This window comes from Melozone crissalis, unplaced genomic scaffold (genome assembly GCF_028551555.1).
Source record: "Melozone crissalis strain CALT ecotype California unplaced genomic scaffold, PUWL_Pcris_2 ptg000057l_1, whole genome shotgun sequence".
In the NCBI taxonomy this organism is placed as follows: domain Eukaryota; kingdom Metazoa; phylum Chordata; class Aves; order Passeriformes; family Passerellidae; genus Melozone; species Melozone crissalis.
Window position 1 is genome coordinate 6,002,292 of NW_026535835.1, and position 20,213 is coordinate 6,022,504.

The 20,213-nt window shown below is 47.7% G+C and overlaps 2 protein-coding genes across 3 annotated transcripts; one reads left to right on the forward strand and one right to left on the reverse strand.

Moving 5' to 3' along the window:
• Positions 1 to 803: 803 nt before the first annotated feature.
• Positions 804 to 3,359, reverse strand: ALKBH4 (alkB homolog 4, lysine demethylase). Its single transcript, XM_054287253.1, has 3 exons — positions 3,170 to 3,359; positions 2,335 to 2,532; positions 804 to 1,896 (listed from the first exon to the last, which is right to left on the reverse strand). The coding sequence occupies exons 1-3, from the start codon at positions 3,290 to 3,292 to the stop codon at positions 1,261 to 1,263; spliced, it is 957 nt and encodes a 318-aa protein (XP_054143228.1). The 5' UTR covers positions 3,293 to 3,359; the 3' UTR covers positions 804 to 1,260.
• LRWD1 (leucine rich repeats and WD repeat domain containing 1) lies at positions 3,274 to 20,070 on the forward strand. Of its 2 annotated transcripts, none has more exons than XM_054287238.1 (16): positions 3,274 to 3,363; positions 5,447 to 5,589; positions 7,880 to 8,114; positions 9,319 to 9,438; positions 10,668 to 10,820; positions 11,484 to 11,624; positions 12,265 to 12,606; positions 13,238 to 13,364; positions 13,612 to 13,721; positions 14,195 to 14,402; positions 15,856 to 15,928; positions 16,017 to 16,157; positions 16,820 to 16,914; positions 17,479 to 17,640; positions 18,276 to 18,400; positions 19,785 to 20,070. In XM_054287238.1, exons 2-16 carry the CDS (start codon positions 5,510 to 5,512, stop codon positions 19,923 to 19,925), a joined length of 2,253 nt encoding a protein of 750 aa, XP_054143213.1. In that variant the 5' UTR covers positions 3,274 to 3,363; positions 5,447 to 5,509; the 3' UTR covers positions 19,926 to 20,070. The 2 variants fall into 2 exon arrangements, with proteins under 2 accessions (XP_054143213.1, XP_054143215.1); XM_054287240.1 differs by lacking the exon at positions 3,274 to 3,363 and adding an exon at positions 3,707 to 3,792.
• The last annotated feature ends 143 nt before the right edge of the window (positions 20,071 to 20,213 follow it).

A 20,213-nucleotide genomic window follows, 5' to 3' on the forward strand; every position in this document is an offset into this window, starting at 1 on the left:
AAACTGAACCTGGCTTGTTGCAGCGCACAAAGGGCTCTGCCTGAAAAACATCCTGAGTGACCCATCTGATTCCTGGTAGCTGTGCTGCGTGAAGAGCTCCCTCCCCTGCAGAAAAGCAGAGGAGTGCTTTGCTGTGCAGCAAATCCTGTGCAGTCAGTGCCAAGGAAACACTTTGGGGCAGAGCCCAGCAGTGCAGGGACACTGAGATCTGTCTGTCCCTTCCCTTGCCAACCAAAGCCAGGCAGCACTGCCTGCTGGTGGCAGGGTGGTGTTTTCCTGCTGCAGGTGACACTGTGCTGAAGGAAGCACCGTGTTTATTAAAGGATCACACAATTCTTCCACAGCACAGCTTCATTTTCAAGAGCACAGAAGTTTGTTCAGAGCAGACAGATGGCCTCAGATCAGCTTCTGCTGCAAATGACTGCTTGAATCTTAGGTATGAGGCATGATTCAAACCTGACTGCTGGGGGTGCCAGGAAAATAAATGATAGCTGCCAGGGTTGCAGTCTGTTGCCCAGCTAATTCCCAAAATCTCACTCCTGCTACTGAGAGCTGACAGCAGGGTTCAGAGATGACAAATGATCAGAAAATAGCACAGTCTGTGCAGGCCTTTGGTCTGATCTGTGTCCAAGCCCGAGGAGTCAGCACTGGTCCTCTGCAAATGCTGCCCTTTGGTCCCAGAAGATACAGGTCACACATGGAATTTATGATTAATCCTCATTGTTAGAGCATGAATCTTCAGCAAAGGATAATTATTTTAATTAGTTCTCAGTGTTTTGTGCTGTCTGTGGAGAGATCCCTGCTCACCTTCCTCCCCTGGGACCTGGTCTCTACAGGACCTGTGTGAAGGTGGGTGAGGGGATATTTGTACCCCCAGGGCTGGATGCAACATTCAAACCAGTCTGACAGTATCAAGTTTGGGCCAGGAAAGCTTAAAATCTGTGCCAGGGCTTGGGTTGAAACTGTGTCAAGGGCTGTTTGATACTCTGTTTAGTGTTTCTAACTTTCTTGGGTCCATTTAAGTGTTTAGGAACTGGCTGTTTGCTTTTTTGTTACAACACAGGCAATGGATGCAACTTAAAATTTTTGATTTTGGCCTAAAAGCTCTCGTTGCCCAGGAGGTTTCAGAGCTCACCCCCTTTATTTGTTTGTTAAATCTTGATTTTATTGAGCTTATCTCTGCACACACCTGAAATGAACCTCATCACACAAATTCCATACCTCATTTTACACCTCTCCCAACAAAACGCAACCCCTCGGTCACACGGGCCTCCCCTGGAAGGAAAGAGCAATTTGTAGCAGTTCTTTGCCCAGCTCCTCGTGCCTGCCCCCGGCGCAGAACTCGGCCGAGAGCTCCCTGAAGGTGATGCAGACGCGGCGGTGCTGGATGTGCCTGCGGCGGATGCCGTGTTTCCATTTGTACCGCGCATCCCCGTGCAGCACCACCAGCGACCTCTGGGGCAAGAGGATGGCCACGCTCACCTCCTTCCCCGGAACCAGCCTCGGTGACAAAAGGCACTCTGTTCCCTCTTCTCCTGGATTTCTGCACGCTGATGTCTGCGTGGAAGGTGCAGGGGGGGTTAATTCTTCCTTATTTGAAACAGGAAATAATTGGATGGTGTCCTGTGAGTCGCAGGACATGGAGAGCACAGTTTGTGAGAGCAGGTTCAGGCTGACCAGGCGCTCCCCCCAGAGCCACCAGTCATCAAAGTGGGGGTCGATGGCAGAGCCCCTCTCTGGTCTGTAGTCCAGGTTACACTGTTCCACAGGTAAGAAACCACTGAGCACAGCACAGGCCTTCATCTGTGCCACAATCTTCCTGCTGAAACTTGGCAAGCCAGTAAAGCTGCCAGCTTTCAGCCTTTGTTTCTTGAAGTTCACTTTGGGTCCGTAGTCCTGTTGGAAAAGAAGAGGGAGGGGAAAGCTGGTGTAAAGGAAAAATCTAGGACAAGTCTTTTTGGAGAGGCTGTTCCTGCAGAGTTCTGTTCTCATCTCTTCCACTGACCTGGTTGCCAGGTTGCAAAAGGACTCAGTGAATCTACATTAATCTCTCTGGATTTGTAAAGTAAAACCAAATCTGAACACCCACTTTTTTCCCTTGGAGATTGTGTGAACTTTAATGCTGGAACACACACCATCAAATACTGTTTATTGTAACTATCATGTATTTTTGCAAGAAGCTGATTTTAATTACAGATAATTCTTGCCATTGATTTCAGGAAAAGCTTTCAAAGGAAAACACTTCATGAAACATCTCAGTATTGTGGGTTTTAACTGAAAACAGCTTTCCTTTTCCAGAAGGATCTAAGATCAGATGTGCTTCCAAAGTCCAACCTGTTTCTTTCGGCCAGACTGTGATGGTTTCCAGTCATCTCGATCCATCAGTTCCACTATCTCACACTCTTCATCTTCACTAATGAATTCCTCCACCAGGAACACCCCTGGAAAGGGAAATGCCCAGCCAGCAAATTCCGAGTGCTCATTTCCTTTAGCTAGGCCTGTTGCTGGACAGTAAGTGAAATTATCTTCTCCCTGTGGAAATATCAACGGAAAAGGGAAAAAAAGCAATAAGATATTTCCATTATTTACCCCTGCAACCTTGCTATTGCAGCATGAAAACTGCACAGTATTCTTGCAGACAGAGAAATATACAGCTGCTTTTGGGGAACAATTATTCCCTGCTCTTTTTTTCCAGCTGCAGCATCAATGTGCTGCTTGTTTGAAGCCACTTTTTTTTTTTTTCCTAGTGATGTCTTTATCCTGGAAGGGCAGGGAAGAACCGATGACCCTCAGGGCCACAGGTATAAGGAGATTAATGGTGGGTATTGCTGCAGAGACACGGTTTGTCATAGCAATAAATGCTGAACGAGGAAAGTTGATGAAAACCGCGCAGGCCACAAGGCTGAGCTGTAACAAATGAATGTGAACGTGACACGTGAGGCTCAGGTGAGCTCCGGCTCTGAGCGTTGAACAATTCACAATACCCTGTGTGGGGGGCGGCCGCCACGAGGGCTCTGCTCGGGCCCGTGCTGTGGCCCTGCGGCCCCGGGGTCCCCGCTCCGGGCACGGGGGTCCCGCCATCCCCCGGCCCCGGTCCCCGCCGCCCCCCGGCTCCTCCCGCCCTCCTGCCCGCCCCTCCCCGCCCCGCCGCCCGCCCCCTCCCCGGTACCTGCGGGGGCGGAGCGGCCGGCGCGGGCCCCTCGCAGAGCAGGCAGGAGCGGATCCCCTTGCAGCCGCAGCCCGGCCCTCCGCCGCCGCGCGCCGCCCGCATCCCGCCGGCTCCCGCCTGCATCCCCCTCCCCGCTCCTCCTCCCGCCCTTCCTTCCTTCCCGGCTCCTCTTCCTCCTCCCCGCGAGCTTCCAGGTGAGGCCAGCGGGGCTGGGCGCAGGCCGCGCGGTCGGGCAGCGGGGGTGGAAATGGGGGTGCGGACGGACTCGCGCTCCCAGCAGCCCCCGCGGCGCGCCCGGGCTCCCCGCCGCTGTTCGGCGCCGCGGGGGACGCTGGGAGTTGTAGGCGCGGCGCGCACCCCGCGGGGGCGCCTCAGGCCGCGGCCGGCGCCGGCCCCTCGCGGTGCTCGGTGTCCGGAGGCGGCGGTGACGGGCGAGGCCTCGGCCGGGGCCGCACCTGCCCCGCCCGGCCCGGTCCGGCCCTGCCCACGGGCGGAGCCGCGGCCTGCGGCCGGTGCTACCCCGCGGCCCGGAGGCCGCCCGGCGTGCGCGGACAGCCCGGCATCCGTGGCCTTGTCACCGCCGCGGCATCGCGTCCCGGGGCAGCTGCACGGAACGCGTTCAGGTCAGGGGATGCCCGGCCCTGGGGCTCCATCCCGAGAGCTGCGGGGGGCAGGAGGGGCCCGTTCCCTGTGCAATATACCCGGCGTTCGGCCCCCCCGGTTACCGAATGTGCCTCTGCAGCATCCCCGGGGCTGTGGGATGGGACCGGCCGTGTCTGGCCTTCCCTGCCGCTCCTGCCCTGTCACGGCTGTGCCAGTGTGCCAAAGAGAGGCCATGGCACGTCCAGTCACTGGTGTCACATTTTTATTGTAGACACAGAATCTGAGGGAGCTTTGGTTGAACAAGCCTGACCCTGTGCTCGGACTCTCAGGGAGAGCTCTGTCCTTTGAACAATCAAATCCCACAGAGCTGCTATTTGAGCTGGCTTTCAGATCAGCTCTTTGTGCTTGTATTCAATATTTCAGTGTATACAATATTTCAGGGTATACCATATTTCAGTGTATACGATATTTCAGGGTATACGATATTTCAGTGTATACCATATTTCAGTGCATACAATATTTCAGTGTATACAATATTTCAGTGCATATGATATTTCAGTGTACGCGATATTTCAGTGGATACGATATTTCATTGTATAAGATATTTCAGGGTATACGATATTTCAGTGCATACGATATTTCAGTGTATACAATATTTCGGTGTATACGATATTTCAGTGTATACAATATTTCAGTGCATACAATATTTCAGTGTATACGATATTTCAATGCATAAAATATTTCAGTATATATGATATTGTGCCCCTTGCTCATCACACAATGTTGCAGGTGCTGTAGGTGTGTGCTGCTGCTGCTCAAACCAAGCCCAAGCACAGCTCAGTGCCCCGTGTCCCCTCACGATGTGCTGGAGTGGCATTTGGGCAGCACTGATCTAACACAGAAAGACAGGAGCGAGCCTGGCCTTGGAGCTCTGTTCTCTTTTATTTCCCTCTCTTGGAATCTGTGTCAGGAAGAGTGGGAAGCCCTGGACCAGCCATTTCATGGAGCTCTTTTGGCCCTGTCAGCACTGTTATTCCAAATATCAGCATATCCCTGTGTGTGTGTACACTGAAACATCAGTTAATCACCAACAAGACAGAGAATTCTGTTGATTTTTTAATTTTTATCCTTGATGAGGAAGTGATGTGTTTGATTGGTGTGTGCTTGAATTTCTGCTGGTTAATTCAGTTTTCCAAACATTTTGGGGAATTTGGAAGTCATCAGGCAAGAGTCTGTCCAGCTGGCCAGGCCAGTGAGCTCAGTGTCACTTTTTTGGGAGAAAACCATTCACAGCAGGTGTGTTGACTCTTACTGCTGCTTTTTGTTTGAAAGAATGTTGGAATTCCTGGAGCAGAGCCCGGGAGAGGCACAAGCAGGTACCTGTGATGCTGTCCTGGTCCTGAGTGCCATCACTCATGGACAGCTTTCACCTGCAGCAAGTCTGTCACTCCAACAGCCAGCGGATGGATGCCTGTTGTTGTGGAGATGGATTGGATCAGCATGCTGAAAACCTGTGCCCAATCCAATAAAAATCTCTGCCATGTTCATTTCAACCAAGTAAAAAAGGTGGCTTCCAACACAGCAGCAAAACCAGTAGATAACCTCATAAAAATTTTTTTCCCCTCTCTTGGAGCTGTTGAAAGATTTCCTCTTGTTCCCATTTGTTTTATCAAGGTAACCAGAAGACATCCTCCAGCTGACTGATTGGTGGTTCCAGCAGAGAGGTGGAGGTTAAAAATGTCCAAAATCACCACAGAACTTCTTTTGGAAAGAGCAGTTCCAAGATCCACGAGGCTCCGAAAGATCGAGACGCTCAAGTAAGTGCAGACAGGCCCATGGAAAATTCCAGATTAATTCAACCTGGCAATGGCTTTTTATCTGTGTGTCTTTCTTCCCCTAAACATTTTTTTACTTAAATGAAGAGAGTGTCAAGGCATTCCCAGTGCAGGATCAGTGAGCAGTGGTGGCACTGCATTCTCTAATTGGTTATTGGCAGATGTCACCTTTTTTTGCCATTTCTATTGTATATTTGCTGCCATTTTTTCAAGGCTGGATCCCAATTTCCTAACCCCAAGGTATCATCCCTGCCCCCAAAGCCCTTGCATTTTTTCTAGCAATTTCTTAATGTGACTAAAAGAATCTTCCAGCATAGATTTCAGAGGGTTTTTTAAAGTATTTTTGGCATTATTTCCCTTCCATTTTCCTCTCCCTCCATCAAGTTCCATCTCTCCTATATTCAGTAATCCTACTACCTCAAACATTGCAGGGGGAGAGAATAAACTCTGAATCACTTAAAAACCACTAAAAACAGTTTTGTCACTCAGGTCCTTGACAAAGGACCTTCACATCATTGCAAAAATGTGTCCTTCCAAATATTTAACACAGAGCTGGCCAATCCAAGTGGCTCAGCTGGCCAATTTCTGGCTGGCACCTTTGTTGTTTTTGTTGCTGAAGTCAGGAGGTTTGGGTTTCACATATACTCCTTAAAGTTATTTCTTTCAGTTTGCCTTGTGCTAAAGTAATTATTTTTAGTGAGAAACATCACTTAATCACGAGCAAGACAGAGAACTCTGTTGGTTTTTTTTTCCTTGATGAGGAAATGATGTCCTTGATTGGTGTGTGCTTGAATTTCTGCTGTTTCTCTGAGTATCAGCTGCAATAATCTCAATAACAGAGTGGTGGGGAGATGTTTGAATTCTGGATTTTTGGACTGTGGCTTTCTCCATGCAGCTTTGTACTGTGATGTGTTTCAGAAAGTCTGTTTGGGGAACACCACTGAGTTTTTTTTCCCCAAAAGGACACCACAGTCACTGCTCTGCAGCCAGCTGGATTGTCCTCAACCTGTCTTACCAGCTCTGACTGGCTGGCTACACTTCTGAGATGGCAAGTGAAGGAGAAAGGATCTTGCTTTCTGGATTTATTTGTCTCATTTAGTCACACTTCACTAATATCTAGAAGCTTATTTTTTAACTGGTCATTAGAGAAAGAGATTCTGTTTGTTAAAGGAACCCAAACTTGTGCCCTCAAGAGATGTTGTCTGGAAGCTCCCTTTGGAGCTCACCTGAATGATCTAAACAAATATAAATGACCCTGCTTATATTATGCAGTTTTCACTTTCTTACAGAGAAAGGATATTTCTTTTCCCCTCACCAATATTGTATCACTTCCCCTTTCAGGACAAAGTTCTGTTTTGGTGGCAGTTTTGGGATTTTGTTAGGTGAATTTCTACATTTACCATTGGAAGTTTTTGCAACAAATCTCACTATAAAAGAAATGGAAAAAACACTTTTTTTATTAAGTTAGTTCTTTGAAAAGAGCCAAATTATTTGGGAACACACTCTGCACTTGGCATGAACTGTGAAATAATGAATGCAGTGCATTCTATGGACTGGGTACACTGAGGGTGCTGTGTCTTGAATTGCCACAGCTTCTCTTGTTGGATCAACATTGCACAGGAATAAAATACCAAACCTTTGAGAGGTGTAGTAATTTTTTTTATATATAAAATAAGAACTTTTCTGGTGATTTACTGCTCCCAGCCACCTCAGTAACCCCTAGGAGATGATCTGAATTGCAGGTTAATTGTAATTGGGCAGACCTGAGTCTCTGATGGTGGCTGTTAGCTCAGACACATCAGCTGTCCCACATTGTGCTCACAATCCAGAATGCTGCCACCAGTGTAGGAAATGGATTTGTAAAGAATTCTTAAAACTTGATAGAAAGTTGATAGATTGAAAAACATTTATAAAGCATTGCAACTAAGAAATAAATTAGCTTTTGATAGAATGGTGTTGAGTTTTACATCTCTTGTGATTTACTATTTATTGAGGTTAATAATATAATAAAATTTTTAAAACACTTTTTAATTATTTAATCTTTATAAAAATTTTAAAAACTTACAAAATGGTGCTTCTATTGTGAGGAGGTGATAACTCAAGAGATAGTTGAGTTAACCCTAAAAAAACCAATGGTCAGTTGTACCCAGGGAGTTGTACTGGACTGAGGTGCCACCAGGTGGGACTATCTATGCTGTGAAATCAGCATTTGTTTCTCCAGAGAGCTACAGATAGTTCATGGCTGGTTTTTTGTTTTTTATTTTGTTTTCAGCCTGTCCAAGCTGCAGTTGAAGACTGGAGATTTAGACCCGCGCTTGTTTTCCCGCCTGAGGCACCTGCAGAAACTTGATCTCTCTGATAATTTACTGGACAAATTTCCCAACAGCCTCACCCTGCCTGATCTGCGTGTCCTGAACTGCAACAATAACAAGCTGGAAGATGTAACTGCTCTGAAACAGTTCCCTCTGCTCGAGGAGCTGACCTATGAGAACAATGTGTACTTGACAGTGAGTTACCCCCCTCCTTCCATTAAACAGAGACAAAAACAAACAGCACTTGTGCAAAGTTCTTATACATTGTTCTTGGGCAGCAAGTGCGAGGGCATTTAGAGAGCAGCCAGCCTTTGTGTGACTTTTAACCACTTTGTGCCACTGCTTCTCAATCTGCAGAAGTGACTTGCTTAAAACAGCTCAGATATTAAAATCTGTGTCTTGATTCTCTAGGCCAAAGTCCTGTCTTAGGTGCCTTATCAGGTACAGTACCTCATGCTCATACTAAACATTTTACTAGTGTAAAATACAGGAATGACTGTGTAGAGAGGTTCTTAGAGAAATACAGAGTCACAGAATGATTTGGATTGGAAGGGACCTTAATGCTCATCTTGTTCCACCCCCTGCCATGGGCAGGGACATCTTCCATAACACCAGGTTGCTCAGAACCACATCCAGTCTGGTCTTACACACTCCCAGGGATGGGGCAGCCACAGCTTCTCTAGACAACATTTGTCAGTGCATCACCACCCCCACAGTAATTTTTTTTCCTAAAATCTAATGCTAGTTTTATATTCTAATATCTGTATTAGTTTTAGTGCCCTCTGTGCTCTGGAAAAGAGCACAGACTGGATCCTCAGATGAGGGTTTAAACTTGGTGATTAGTCTGGTTTAGGTTTTGACTTCTCCCAAGATGATTTGGTGACTGTGCAAGTCAAACATCCAAAACTGATTTTACTTGTGCTGCAAACTGGCATCAGCCACTCACCATCCCCACATACTTATTTGTTGTTGCACACTGTTAGTATGTGTGTGGCTGTATGGTGAACTATCTGACCCAAGGAATTCCTGCTGGAATTCCTTGACTGGAGACAGGACAGGCCTTCCCCTGTGTTAGAGGTCAGGGATATGAGCAGAGCTGCCAGCCTTGCACTCAGGCCCAGCAGATGAGCAGTTACACAGCCCCCACCTTGTGCTGGATGTTAGCACTGCCTGGGGGCTGGGCAGCTCTGTCTGCAGTTTAAGATCCCAACTCATAAAGAACATTAATTCACACCTAAAATGTGAAATGCAAGTTGAAAATCTTGAGGAGATTTTATGAAATCGCTTTCCCTTACTAAATATATCATTCTCATATAGGCTGTATTTTAATCAAGGACTAAAGGTAAAGCATGTACCACATATGCAAATTTTGTAACTCCAGTGTTTTTTCTCCTTCTAGCTCAATGATGACTATAAAGTAATGTTTCTTTTGCAAAATCTTCGTCTGCTCAATGGCAAGGACATAACCAAACTGGCCAACCACGTGAGGCGTGTCAACAGCCAAAAGCTCACCAGCAAGGTAAGGTGTGGGATATTTCCTTAACCTCTAAACACCCCAAAAATAACTAAATCCTGTGCTCAGTGTAGTGACAGAGCTGCAATCAATAGCTGTGGTATGATCTGAGCCCAGCCTGCAGAATGGGCCACCCAGGAAATGTCTTACAGCTGCTTTCTCTGCTCACTGCTGGCATCTGCTCTACCTGCTCTGTGCAGGCAATTTGCCTTTGGTTTAAGTGACAGGAGCAGGGCCAAGCAGGCCTGTGTCTGATCCTGTAGTTTTTCAGGTCACTCTGATCATCATTCAGGAATGGGAGAAGCCTGGTGCTGCCAGAACAGCTGCAAACACCTCCCCATCTAATTTAAGTTACTGTCTAGGCCCCAGGAATGGGGAGCACAAAATCAAGCTCTGGATAATCCTGCTTTTTCCAGCATTCACCAGGAACAAGAATTTTTTCTTTCTTCTTCAGTTGTGGGTGTGTAGCACTCTATTTTCATTTGTCTACACAATTTAGCTCCTGACAGATTGTCTCCACAAGGCATCGTTGTGATCTTGAGCAAAATTATTGTTCAGTTATGAAAAAGGTTTGGTTGGCTGGTTTTTTTTTTTTTTTTCATGTATTACTACTCTTACCATTTGTATTCTAGTTAATTGATCTTCTTAATTCCTTCTATGTAACAGTGGAGGAAAACTCAGATCCTGAAAACTGGGATGAGTTGTGCTGAGTGTTGTCTGCATAAAACCTGTGAACCTCAAAGGGTCTCTGAGACCTGCTCAGCCTCTTGTCCCAGACAACTGATCATGGTTGGCTGTTTAATGAGACACCAAACACTCCCCTGTGCTGTTCTTTTTGTGGTGTCTCTGCCCTGATGTTATTTGTACCTGCCTGCCCAGTTCTTAGTCCTGTGTTTCAATGTAAAAATGTCTGTTGGGTCCAAATGCTGATGGATGTGAAACTGCCCACCAGAAACTCCAATGGGAAACTCTGCTGGCAGGTGAGCATCCTGTATCAGCAACCTTTTGGAGTCCAGCTGTCTCTCTAAATGGGTCCATGCTGACAGAGTCTGCTCAGCCACACTCACTCCAGCTTGCTACAGAGGAACTGAACCACTTCTCCTTAGCTGAAGTGGTCATTTGAACATGAACAAATAAATTAAAGTGGTTCCATCACGTGGGGTTGGCCACTTCTTAAATGCTTTCACGAGTTCTCTCGTGCTTTTCTGTTGAATAAACTCAGTCTTTCTGCCTAGGTTACTGCTCACTGGAAAAAATTCTTCAGTGACCAGCTCCCTGAGAAATACACAGCTGAGCAGGTGAAGTCCATCAAGAAGAAGTTCCTGAAGTCAGTGCAGACCAACGTGGTGTATGGGCCCAGCTCACTGAGCGAGTTCACCCGCTGGCGGGTAGGTGACATCCCAGGCAAGGACCCTGCTCCTGCTCCTGCATGGGCTGCAGTGAAACACTCCATGGATTTGGGTGCTCTTGCTCACAACTGGTATCATTTTTCTCTTTCTTCGCTGCTTTGTTAAGCAGTTACCAGGACTAAACGTGCACCAAGTTGAAATGGCTGTCATTAAATACTATTTTTTAATTCATAAGCAATAATGATACTTGTACTCATTAATCAGACTGCAGTATCCTTAATACTTAATTATTTGCAAATTAATTTAATAGTAACTTTTATTCTTGATGAAAGAGTAAAGATAATGACAGAAGTGTAGTTACCATTTAGTTGATAACATTTGTTTTATTTGTTTGTTCACACAATTGAGATACATCTCAATACAAATGAGACTTCCATCTCTCCTTTGTCTTCTTTTATTGCTGTGCTGTTGTTTCCACAGCTGTGTACTCTGAATGCCCATGACAAAGTGAAGTTCTTGGGTCATGTAATGTCAGCTGGGGACTCCTCCACCACTTGTGAACTTCACACAGAATAGTGGGAGCAGATATTAAAACCCCAGCAAAGCAGCTCTTTGTGCCATGATACATCAGAGCTTGACATGCTGTGGCTCTTTTGTCATCAACTTTTTCTTTTTTAACATATCCACATATTTGCTTCTCAGGTGAAAATGATTGCAGAAGAGTTTCTGGCAAACTCACTAGGTCTGGAGTTAAACTCTGATACTGAACCAGAGGAAAAGACAGATGAGGATGAGGAAGAAAGCACAGAAAGCCCCAGGGAAGCTGCAGAAGAGGTGGCTCCAGTAGGTGATTTTTCCAGTTACATTAGCAATGTTCTGTTTCCTGGGAATTCAGCAGCTGTTGTCAGTTCACATTTATAACCCTTTGGTAACCACAGGGACAGTCTCAGGCTCCAGCCTGTATCCAACAGCCCAGGTTCTTCTTTACAGCCAGATTGAAGTTTTCCCAGAAATGTGAAGGTCGAGTTGCTCCCTGAGAGAGCTTCCATTCTCACAGGGACCAAAAACATTTCATGAGTGCAGTCCTACTCACTCCACCTCTCCTCTAGGAAGAGATATTTTAATTAGAGACCTGGGCTGATGCCTGGCCAGGCTCTGCTGGTGTTTTCCTGCTTGGAAATCACTGCAGTCTGAACCCCTGTGGTTCATAGACCAGATTTGTTTTTCCACATTGAATGTAAATTGCAAATAACTGAGACAAGGGAAGGGAGCTGAAAAGGAGGCTGGATGTGTGGTTTTCATTAGCTTCTGCCTCTAGGAACCCTGCAGCTCTGTGCTGTCTGATTCCTGGAACCCAGTCTGTAACTGTGGGAGGATACTTGCATTTGAATAATTAATGTCTTTGACTTACAAATTATCTGCACATCTCGGGGAAGCTAAAAACCTTCTGTAGAACCTGACAACATGACAACATGCTTTACAGGTCACAGTAACACCCAGCAAGAGGAAAAGAAATCGTTCAAAATCAAGCCCTGGAAACAAGAGGTCCAAGACCCAGGCAAAAACCGAGGAGGAAGCTGAAGTTAATCCCAGAAAATCCAGTCATGTGGAGGATGACCCAGCTCCTGATAAACCAAGAACATCAAACCAACCAGCCAAGGAGGCAACCCCTGAGCAGGGAGCTGAAGTGACACAGAAGAATGGAGAGCAGTTTCCCAAGGGGCAGAGCAACAGAAGATCCAGTCAGATGACAGGGGAACAGAAAAGCCAGGAGCAGGACAGCAGTGTGGTTACCTTGACCCCTGTGAAGAACTCCAAGTGCAAGGTACATCCAACAGCCCCCTGGGACTGGCTTGGGGCCTCTTGGTTTAGAGTGGGAGGAGCTGCCTTCATGTTTCTTCAGAGCTCTGCACAGCTCGGAGCTCATAGTTGGCCAAATATATTGTGAGTTTTGGTTTGGTTTTTTTTTTTTTTTGTCATTGTTTTAAATCTCTCAGAGGCAAATCAAAGGAGAGGAGGAACCCCCCCAGGAGAGCCCAGTGGATCCCCTCTGGGGGATGGATGGACCAGCGCTCCGAGGTGGTGCACTGCAAACCTGTGCTTAGAAATGGGACTGGCAAGCCTTGCTCTCAACTCAGGGGCTGCATGGGGAAAGGTGTTTCCCCCTCAGCTCAGGCCAGTGGGGATCTAAAGGGTTTTCCATGTTTCTCTGATGTAGGAAATGGGGTTCTCTGCTGGGGTCTGCTGGGCACATCTTTGCTAAACAGTTCCCTGCTGCTTTAGGAGTCTTGAGCATTGTGGCACCTCGCTCTCTCCTGTTCTCCATAGCACAGACAGGCTGAAAAATACTTGAGTTTAACTCAGATTGCTGTGTTCAGCAGAGGGTTCTGTCAAGGCAATCACAGGCAAACCGTGTCAGGGGAATGAATTTTCTAAATGTGGATGGTTTATTGTAGGAGGATGTCAGTGCAGAGCCATTGCATTTTCTTCAGTGTCACAGTAAAGGCAACAGCCGCGAGGATTTTAAAACGCAGCTCTGGTCCTGTGTCTTCGAGCCAGTGATAGACTCTGGAGCCAGGAAAGGTGAGCTCTTAAAGAGGTTTGCAGGATTCCCAGAACCACCTGGCTCTGGAATCCCAGCAGACTCCATGCCTTAGAGCCCTGCTCCTTCAAGCTGTAGTCTCCGTTGTCAGGAAGAGACTCGCTTACGTAAATTCTCCTTTGACTTTGAAAACAGGAGACTGGGAGAGCACCAGGCAGTGATAAGCTGCAGTCTTCGTGTGTTATCCCTGAACCTGGGAACTTCTCACCCATTATTTTCCTCTTTCAGATCCCATTGTGAGCTCCTCCAGAACCGTGGCAACCTGTGGAGGGGAATCTGTCTGTCTGATTGATTGTGAGACAGGGACAGTGCTGAAAAAGTATAAAGTGGCTACAGAGGTGGGTTGCAAGTGGGAAGGGTAAGCACTGAATGGGAATACCAGAACCTGTGATAATTACAACACCAGAACCTGTAATAATTACAATCTGTGATAATACATATTACAAAGAGGTCTGAAAGTGTTAGTATGGACAGGTGTTAAGATCAAGATAGATAATAAATATTGCTTGTTATCCTTTTAGCCTGGTTTGGGTTTATGTTTTTATTAGTTTAGGAGATTAGCCTGCCAGTCCTCACACAGATGTGTCTGGCTGCTGAGCCTGCTTGACAGCACAGAGGTATAAACCTCCTCTTTCTGTAGTTTATGTTCTTCTGAGAGCTGTTTTGAGTTTTGATGCTCCATCTTTAATATTCATGTCATTCCACCTGAGTAGCACTTGTGACAGTTGTCTTTTCTCTGAGCTAACAGCCACCACCCTGCTGGCTGTTCTCTGTTGTCTGTCACCCCAGCCTTGTTTTCCTTGTGTCCCAGGAGTTCTTCAGCGTTGCATGGACAACCCTCACGATGGTGCTCAGCGACAGCCGCAAGAAAGCTCACAACATCCTGGCAGCTGCAGGGAGGAGAGGCATTGTCAAACTCATCCATGTGGCAGCTGACTTCTGCTATGGAGAGATAAAGGCTCACAAAAAGCCCATTGCCACTGTCTGCTTCAGCCCAACCCAGGAGACCCACCTCTTCAGTAAGTCTGCCTCAGAATCCCTGGGTTTAGTTCTGATGTGGAAAAGTCAGGGCTTCCTTAGCAAGGGGAATTGTCACCAGGGCAGGCAGGGACACACAAACAAAAGGCATGGACAGGCATTAGGGAGAGAACATTGTGACTCTCCTGTGACAGCAGGAACAGCTTGTTTCAGCAAATGCCTGCCTCTTTACTGAGGTGCAGCAGCTCCTGTTTCTCCCTTGGTGGCTCTCAGGGTGGCTGTCACACACACATTAGCCACAAACAAGCCCAGTAGTGGATCTGTTCCACAGGGATGAGTAAGAAGAATGGCAGAGCAGGCAGCTGGGAGCCAGGCAGTGGCAGGGCTCTCCTGCAGCACAGCAGCTTATTATGGGCTGTGGGGTTTCATTTTATCCAACAATGTGCTTAATTTACTTTGATTTTTTTTAATGTGAACTCTATGCCTCGACAGAGATTTCTATTCAGGTCCTGATGTCAAGGAGAGCTTTGCCACACACAGAGGCTGTGGCTCATGGACTGGTAATGAACCATCATGTTACAAATTGTAACTGCATTGTCAGGCTGTACAGTGAGCTGGGACAGAGCCATTCAGGCCACACCTGCACCCCACAGCACATTGTTTCTCTTGCCTACAATTACCCACATCCTGGAGTGGTTAAAGTGCTACATGAACCATTAAAAGTGTAATTTTTTTTAGAATAGGGGATACTTTTCAAGAAGAAGCTCAGGAATGCCAAAAAGCAGAAGCAGAGGAAAGGATTAGGAGGGTGGTGGAAGGGATAAGGAGATTGGTGGCACAGCCATTTAATGGTGTGGACAGCAAGAATTGTTATATTTTATAGAAAAATTTAGAGTAATTAAGGGAGATTCTTTGCATCATTTCTGGGGAGGGGACACCAACAAACTCTGAATTTGAGGGCTGCCATCTGATGAGGGTCCAGGCTCCTCAGAGTAATCTGTTAGAACTGTTTCTGCTTCCAGTGTATCAGCTTGGTGACATGTTTCTCACCCTCTGTGAGTGCCTGACTTTCCCACTGGGAGCTGCTGTGGATGTGAACACAGTAAGCCATGGATATGTGCCATAAAGTGATGTTTGCATGAGAGTAGAGGTTGGAGCTCATATTTTAGATTCCACTAGAAGCCCTGACCAGAAACAGGCTCAGAGGGCCATCAACTAAAGACCTTGTGAAGCCACGACTCAGTGATGGACACCAGGAAACAAACTGCTATATCTGCCTCTCTTAGAGCACAGGCTAAGAACACTAAACACTGACTGTGCATGTGTGACAGTGTTGGGAAATGCTGGGCCAGGAGCCTCAGGGAGTGCTGCTGTGCTTTAATGAGCTCTCTGGAGCCCTAGAGGGTGGCTGTGACTCAGGCAGAAGTGCCAGCTAGCAGAGAAGAGCCAGATGAGCAGCGGTGTCACTACCTGCTTCTCTTCTGTGTCCCACAGCTGCATCCTATGACAAGCGAATTGCACTCTGGGATATTGGGATTCCAGACTGTGACTACAATTTCAAAGCAAGGTAAAGGTTCAAAAACCAGATGTGGCCAGTCCAAGAGCCTGTAACTATCACAGCACCACTTAACTGCTTGTTCTCTGCTCTTTTTTAGCCAGCTGCTGGTGCTGGAAACAGCCTCAATCCCCCTCCGGATTGCCCTGGTCCCCACCTGCCCGGAGCAGTACCTGCTGGCAGGCTGTGAAGATGGCTGTTTTGCCTGGAATATAAAACTGGATAAGGGACAAAAAAGCAGGTGAGAAGCACAAGGTGGGAGTGTGCATTTGCTTTCCAGAACAAAAAGGAGTAGTCCTAGCAAAGGTTTGATTTCTAACTGAGGAGGTCTGAGCAAAAGCAGCACATCCTATCAAACTTAGAACATCTTCCCCTTCCCAGAGTGGCCAGAAAAAATAGAAGCATGATACTCAAGGACTGTTCAGAGCTTGTATTAAAGCTGCAGGTGTTGCAGGCTGCTTTGCAGGAAGGCTGGCAGGAGTGTAATCCAATACCCCAAACTTAAGGGTGTGTCATCTCCAGGCAGTGTAATGGAATGTAAACTTTTGGATCCATTTCCAGTCTCACAGTGAGGCCTCCCCTGCTCCTGGTACGTGAGGTAACCCAGGAAACTGGGACCCTGTGGGAGCTCAGGACAAAATTATGAGGAAGAAGCAAGCAAAGTCATGCCCTGCTGACAAATATCCTGATGCTGATGGAGTGCAGCAATCTCTTGAGCAAACAGACTTCTGCTGTGTTAATAAACCCAAGTGACCAAAAGTGTAAACTCAACTGGGAATTCACCTGAGCTTGGCAAGAGACTCACAAACACACACAGATTTCCTTCTGGGCTCTGCAGCCAGGTGCCCTTTCACTGCTGGCTGTTCAGAACTCGGCTGATTTCACCCTTCCCCCCTGCTCTAGGCCTTTTGAAGCCATATTCCAGTTTCCTAGTGAGGAGAGCTTGACAACATCTCACAGGGTTGACGGTTTGGCTTTTCTCAATGATGATGTGGTTGGTGAGTATAAACACAGCAGCACAATCCCAAAAACAGTGGGGCACTTCAGCATGTGCAGGGTGAAGCCAGCATGACAAGCAGAGGGGCTGAAAGGAGTGTGACAGCCTCTTTTGGCTTCTGGGGGACTGCACAGGATGGAGTTGTCTCCCAGAGTCACTTGTCTTTCCCAAAAATGTGCTTAGAGTGCAAACCCATGCTTGGACAGGACCAGAAATCAGCTGGACACATCCCTGAGTGCACACATGGCCAAGCAGTGCCAATGTGGAAGGGGGGAAGAGTCTCTTTCTGCTCAAGGGCTGGTGGCAACAGGGTATTTTTTAGGGGAACTGTGGGTTTCACATCATGGGCTGGCTCCTTCTGAACAGCTTATGCTTGTTCTGCAGCTCAGGAACATAAACATAGCACTGAAAATCTCTCTGCAACCTCCAATTATTCTGAAATAAGGTAAAGCAGGTGCAAACAGTTGCTGCTGGATCAGATCCCATGGCTTGAAGTCCATATTCTGGATGGACCACCTCTGTCTCATTGCAGCTGCCACAGGCTCTCCCTTCCTTTCTTCCCTAGTTTCCAAGAGCTCCAAACCAGGATGCATATACTTGTGGAGCTGGAGCAAGTCTTTTGATGCCAAGGGAAAAGGATGCCAGAGGACAATGTCTGCAGTTATCCTGGCTGAGCTGGAGTGGTCCACAACAGACATGTCCTACCTGACACTCAGCACCTGCCCAGGTAGGAGCGCTCATTTCCTGGGGCCATGGCTCTCCTTTGATCCATGGGAGCAGCCTGGAGCTGGAGGCAGAGGCCTGGGATTTCAGAGGATTTCAGAGGATTTCAGAGGATTTCAGAGGATGTCAGAGCTCTGCTCTCCCCCCTGCAGCTCTGCAGTGCAGCTCCAGCAGCAGCTGGGTGGAAATAACAGCAGTAATAAATAATTACAGCTGCACCTTCTGCCTGATCAGGAAAGACAGTTGAGGCTGGGGGGTGTTTCTTGCACAGGTTTTCAAAGCACAGAGTTAAGGGCTGGGCCCTGTGGCGCCACTGGGATGCTGAGTGTATCTGTGGGCAGGGATGTCACACACTGGGCAGCTGGGTTTGGAGACTGACAAAGAACAAACCAGTCAGCACTTCCCAAAACAGAGTCAGGAGAAATCCCAAAACATTTAGCACTAGCTTTTCTACACTAAAGAGAGCTGTTTTATCTTCAAATGAATTCTTTCAGAGTAAGGTAGATTCATATTTTTGTGCCAGTAAGGGAATTTTGCTGAAATGTGGCACCCTCCATTGGGATCCTGCAGCTGTCCTTTATAGCAGAAAAGACCCCCAGCTCCACACTCATTTCCCAGCTTTTTCTTCTGCTCTCACAGCAAAAGAATACGTGTTCTGTGGGGATGAGAAGGGCAGTGTGTGGATGTACAACCTCTCCACCTACACCTCGGGCTGGGGCTCTCCGAAGGGAAAGCGCTCGGAGCGGAGGATCTCCCCCACTCAGGTAGGGCTGAGCTGCTCTCTGTGCCTCCCTTCAGCTGATCCCATTCTCCTGAGCAGGCCTGTCCCAGAACATGCCTTGTGTTTCCACAGCTGACCCTCAGAAACAATTGAAGCAATCTCCAGTGCGTGGCCAAGGCCATTCACTGGGGACAGGAACGAAAAGCTGCAAAGCAAATCTGTCACTTGCTGCAGCTCCTCCTAAAACAGCCCCAAAAAAGTGGTGAGGAGCACAAAGGCACAGGTGTGCAGGCACCACATCCTCCAGGGAGGAGAGGGAAGCCAGAGTGAACATTCCCTGGCAGGAAAGGCCTCACTCCTTCCCTATGCTCACTCACCCTTTTTCTGCCCAATATTTCCCTCTGGAGACAATTCTCTGGTGGGCAGTCACTGTCCCCTTGCCTGTCCCTCTGAAAGGACCATCAAACACTCCAAAGGCTCTCAGCCACTGCTCTGGAGCCACATTAGACAGAGTGTTCCATTATTTCTTCCCTGAAAGGATTATTCAGGTATGAGAAGGGAGTACCATCCCTGGAGGTGGCACTCTGAGGTCTGCTCTGGGTGACAAGGTGCTGCTCAGTCACAGGCTGGCCTCAATGCTCTGGGAGATCTTTTCCAACCTCAACAATTCTGTAATTCCTCAGGGTTTTTGGAAATGCATTGCCAAGCCACCAGAAATTCCTCTGGGGCTGAGATGCAGCTGATTTCACTTGTGCACTAAACCCTGGCCCTTTAGGAATATCCCACAGCTCCTCAGGAGAAGGAAAACCTGGGGCTCAGCTCCCTATGTCCCCCTCAGCCATGTCCCCACCCCTGTGCTCTCCCACAGATCCTCTGGGGCTGAGGTGCAGCTGATTTCACTTGTGCACTAAATCCTGACCCTCAAGAGAAGGAAAACCTGTGCCTCAGGCTCCCATGTCCCCCTCAGCCACATCCCCACTCCTCTGCTGTCCCACAGTTTCTCCTGGGCTGAGATGCATCAGATTTCACTTGTGCACCAAACCCTGGCCCTTTAGGAACATCCCAGAGCTCCTCAGGAACAGGAAGAGCCTGTGCCTCAGGTCCCCATGTCCCCCTCAAACATGTTCCCATCCCCTGTGCTCTCCCACAGTTTCTCCTGGGCTGAGGTGCAGCTGATTTCCCTTATGCACTAAACCCTGCTCCTTTAGGAACATCCCAGAGCTCCTCAGGAGCAGGAAGAGCCTGTGCCCCAGGTCCCCATGTCCCCACCCCTGTGCTCTCCCAGATTCCCTCACAGATCCTCTGGGGCTGAGGTGATTTCCCTTGTGCACTAAACCCTGCTCCTTTAGGAACATCCCAGAGCTCCTCAGGAGCAGGAAGAGCCTGTGCCCCAGGTCCCCATGTCCCCTCCCTGTGCTCTCCCACAGATCCTGACGTGGCCGGAGCTGCGCGTGAACGGGGAGCAGCCCCCTGAGATCCTGGTGAACAACGTGGTGGCAGACCCTGCCTTCACCTACCTTGTTGTGCTGACCAGTGTGAACATTACAGCCATCTGGAAGAAATCCTAGTCCCCTGTGCCACTGCTCCACCCCCGTGCTTTGACCTAGTGCAGTATTAGTGACTGTTCCCCATGTGCCCATCAACGTTTTCTAGAGCAGCTTTATGTGCCAGATGGAGAAAAAAAAAAAAAAAAGAAAAACAAAAAACAAACAAGGTAAGAGTTTGTTAAACTCATCAGTTCATTGTAAACATCCGGTTCCTTTTACCGTAAGTTTTCACAATTTGTGCATTTGTTTTATAGAAATGACACTTAATAAAACAAAATACCAGTTCAGCTGGCAGTGCCTGGAATTTTT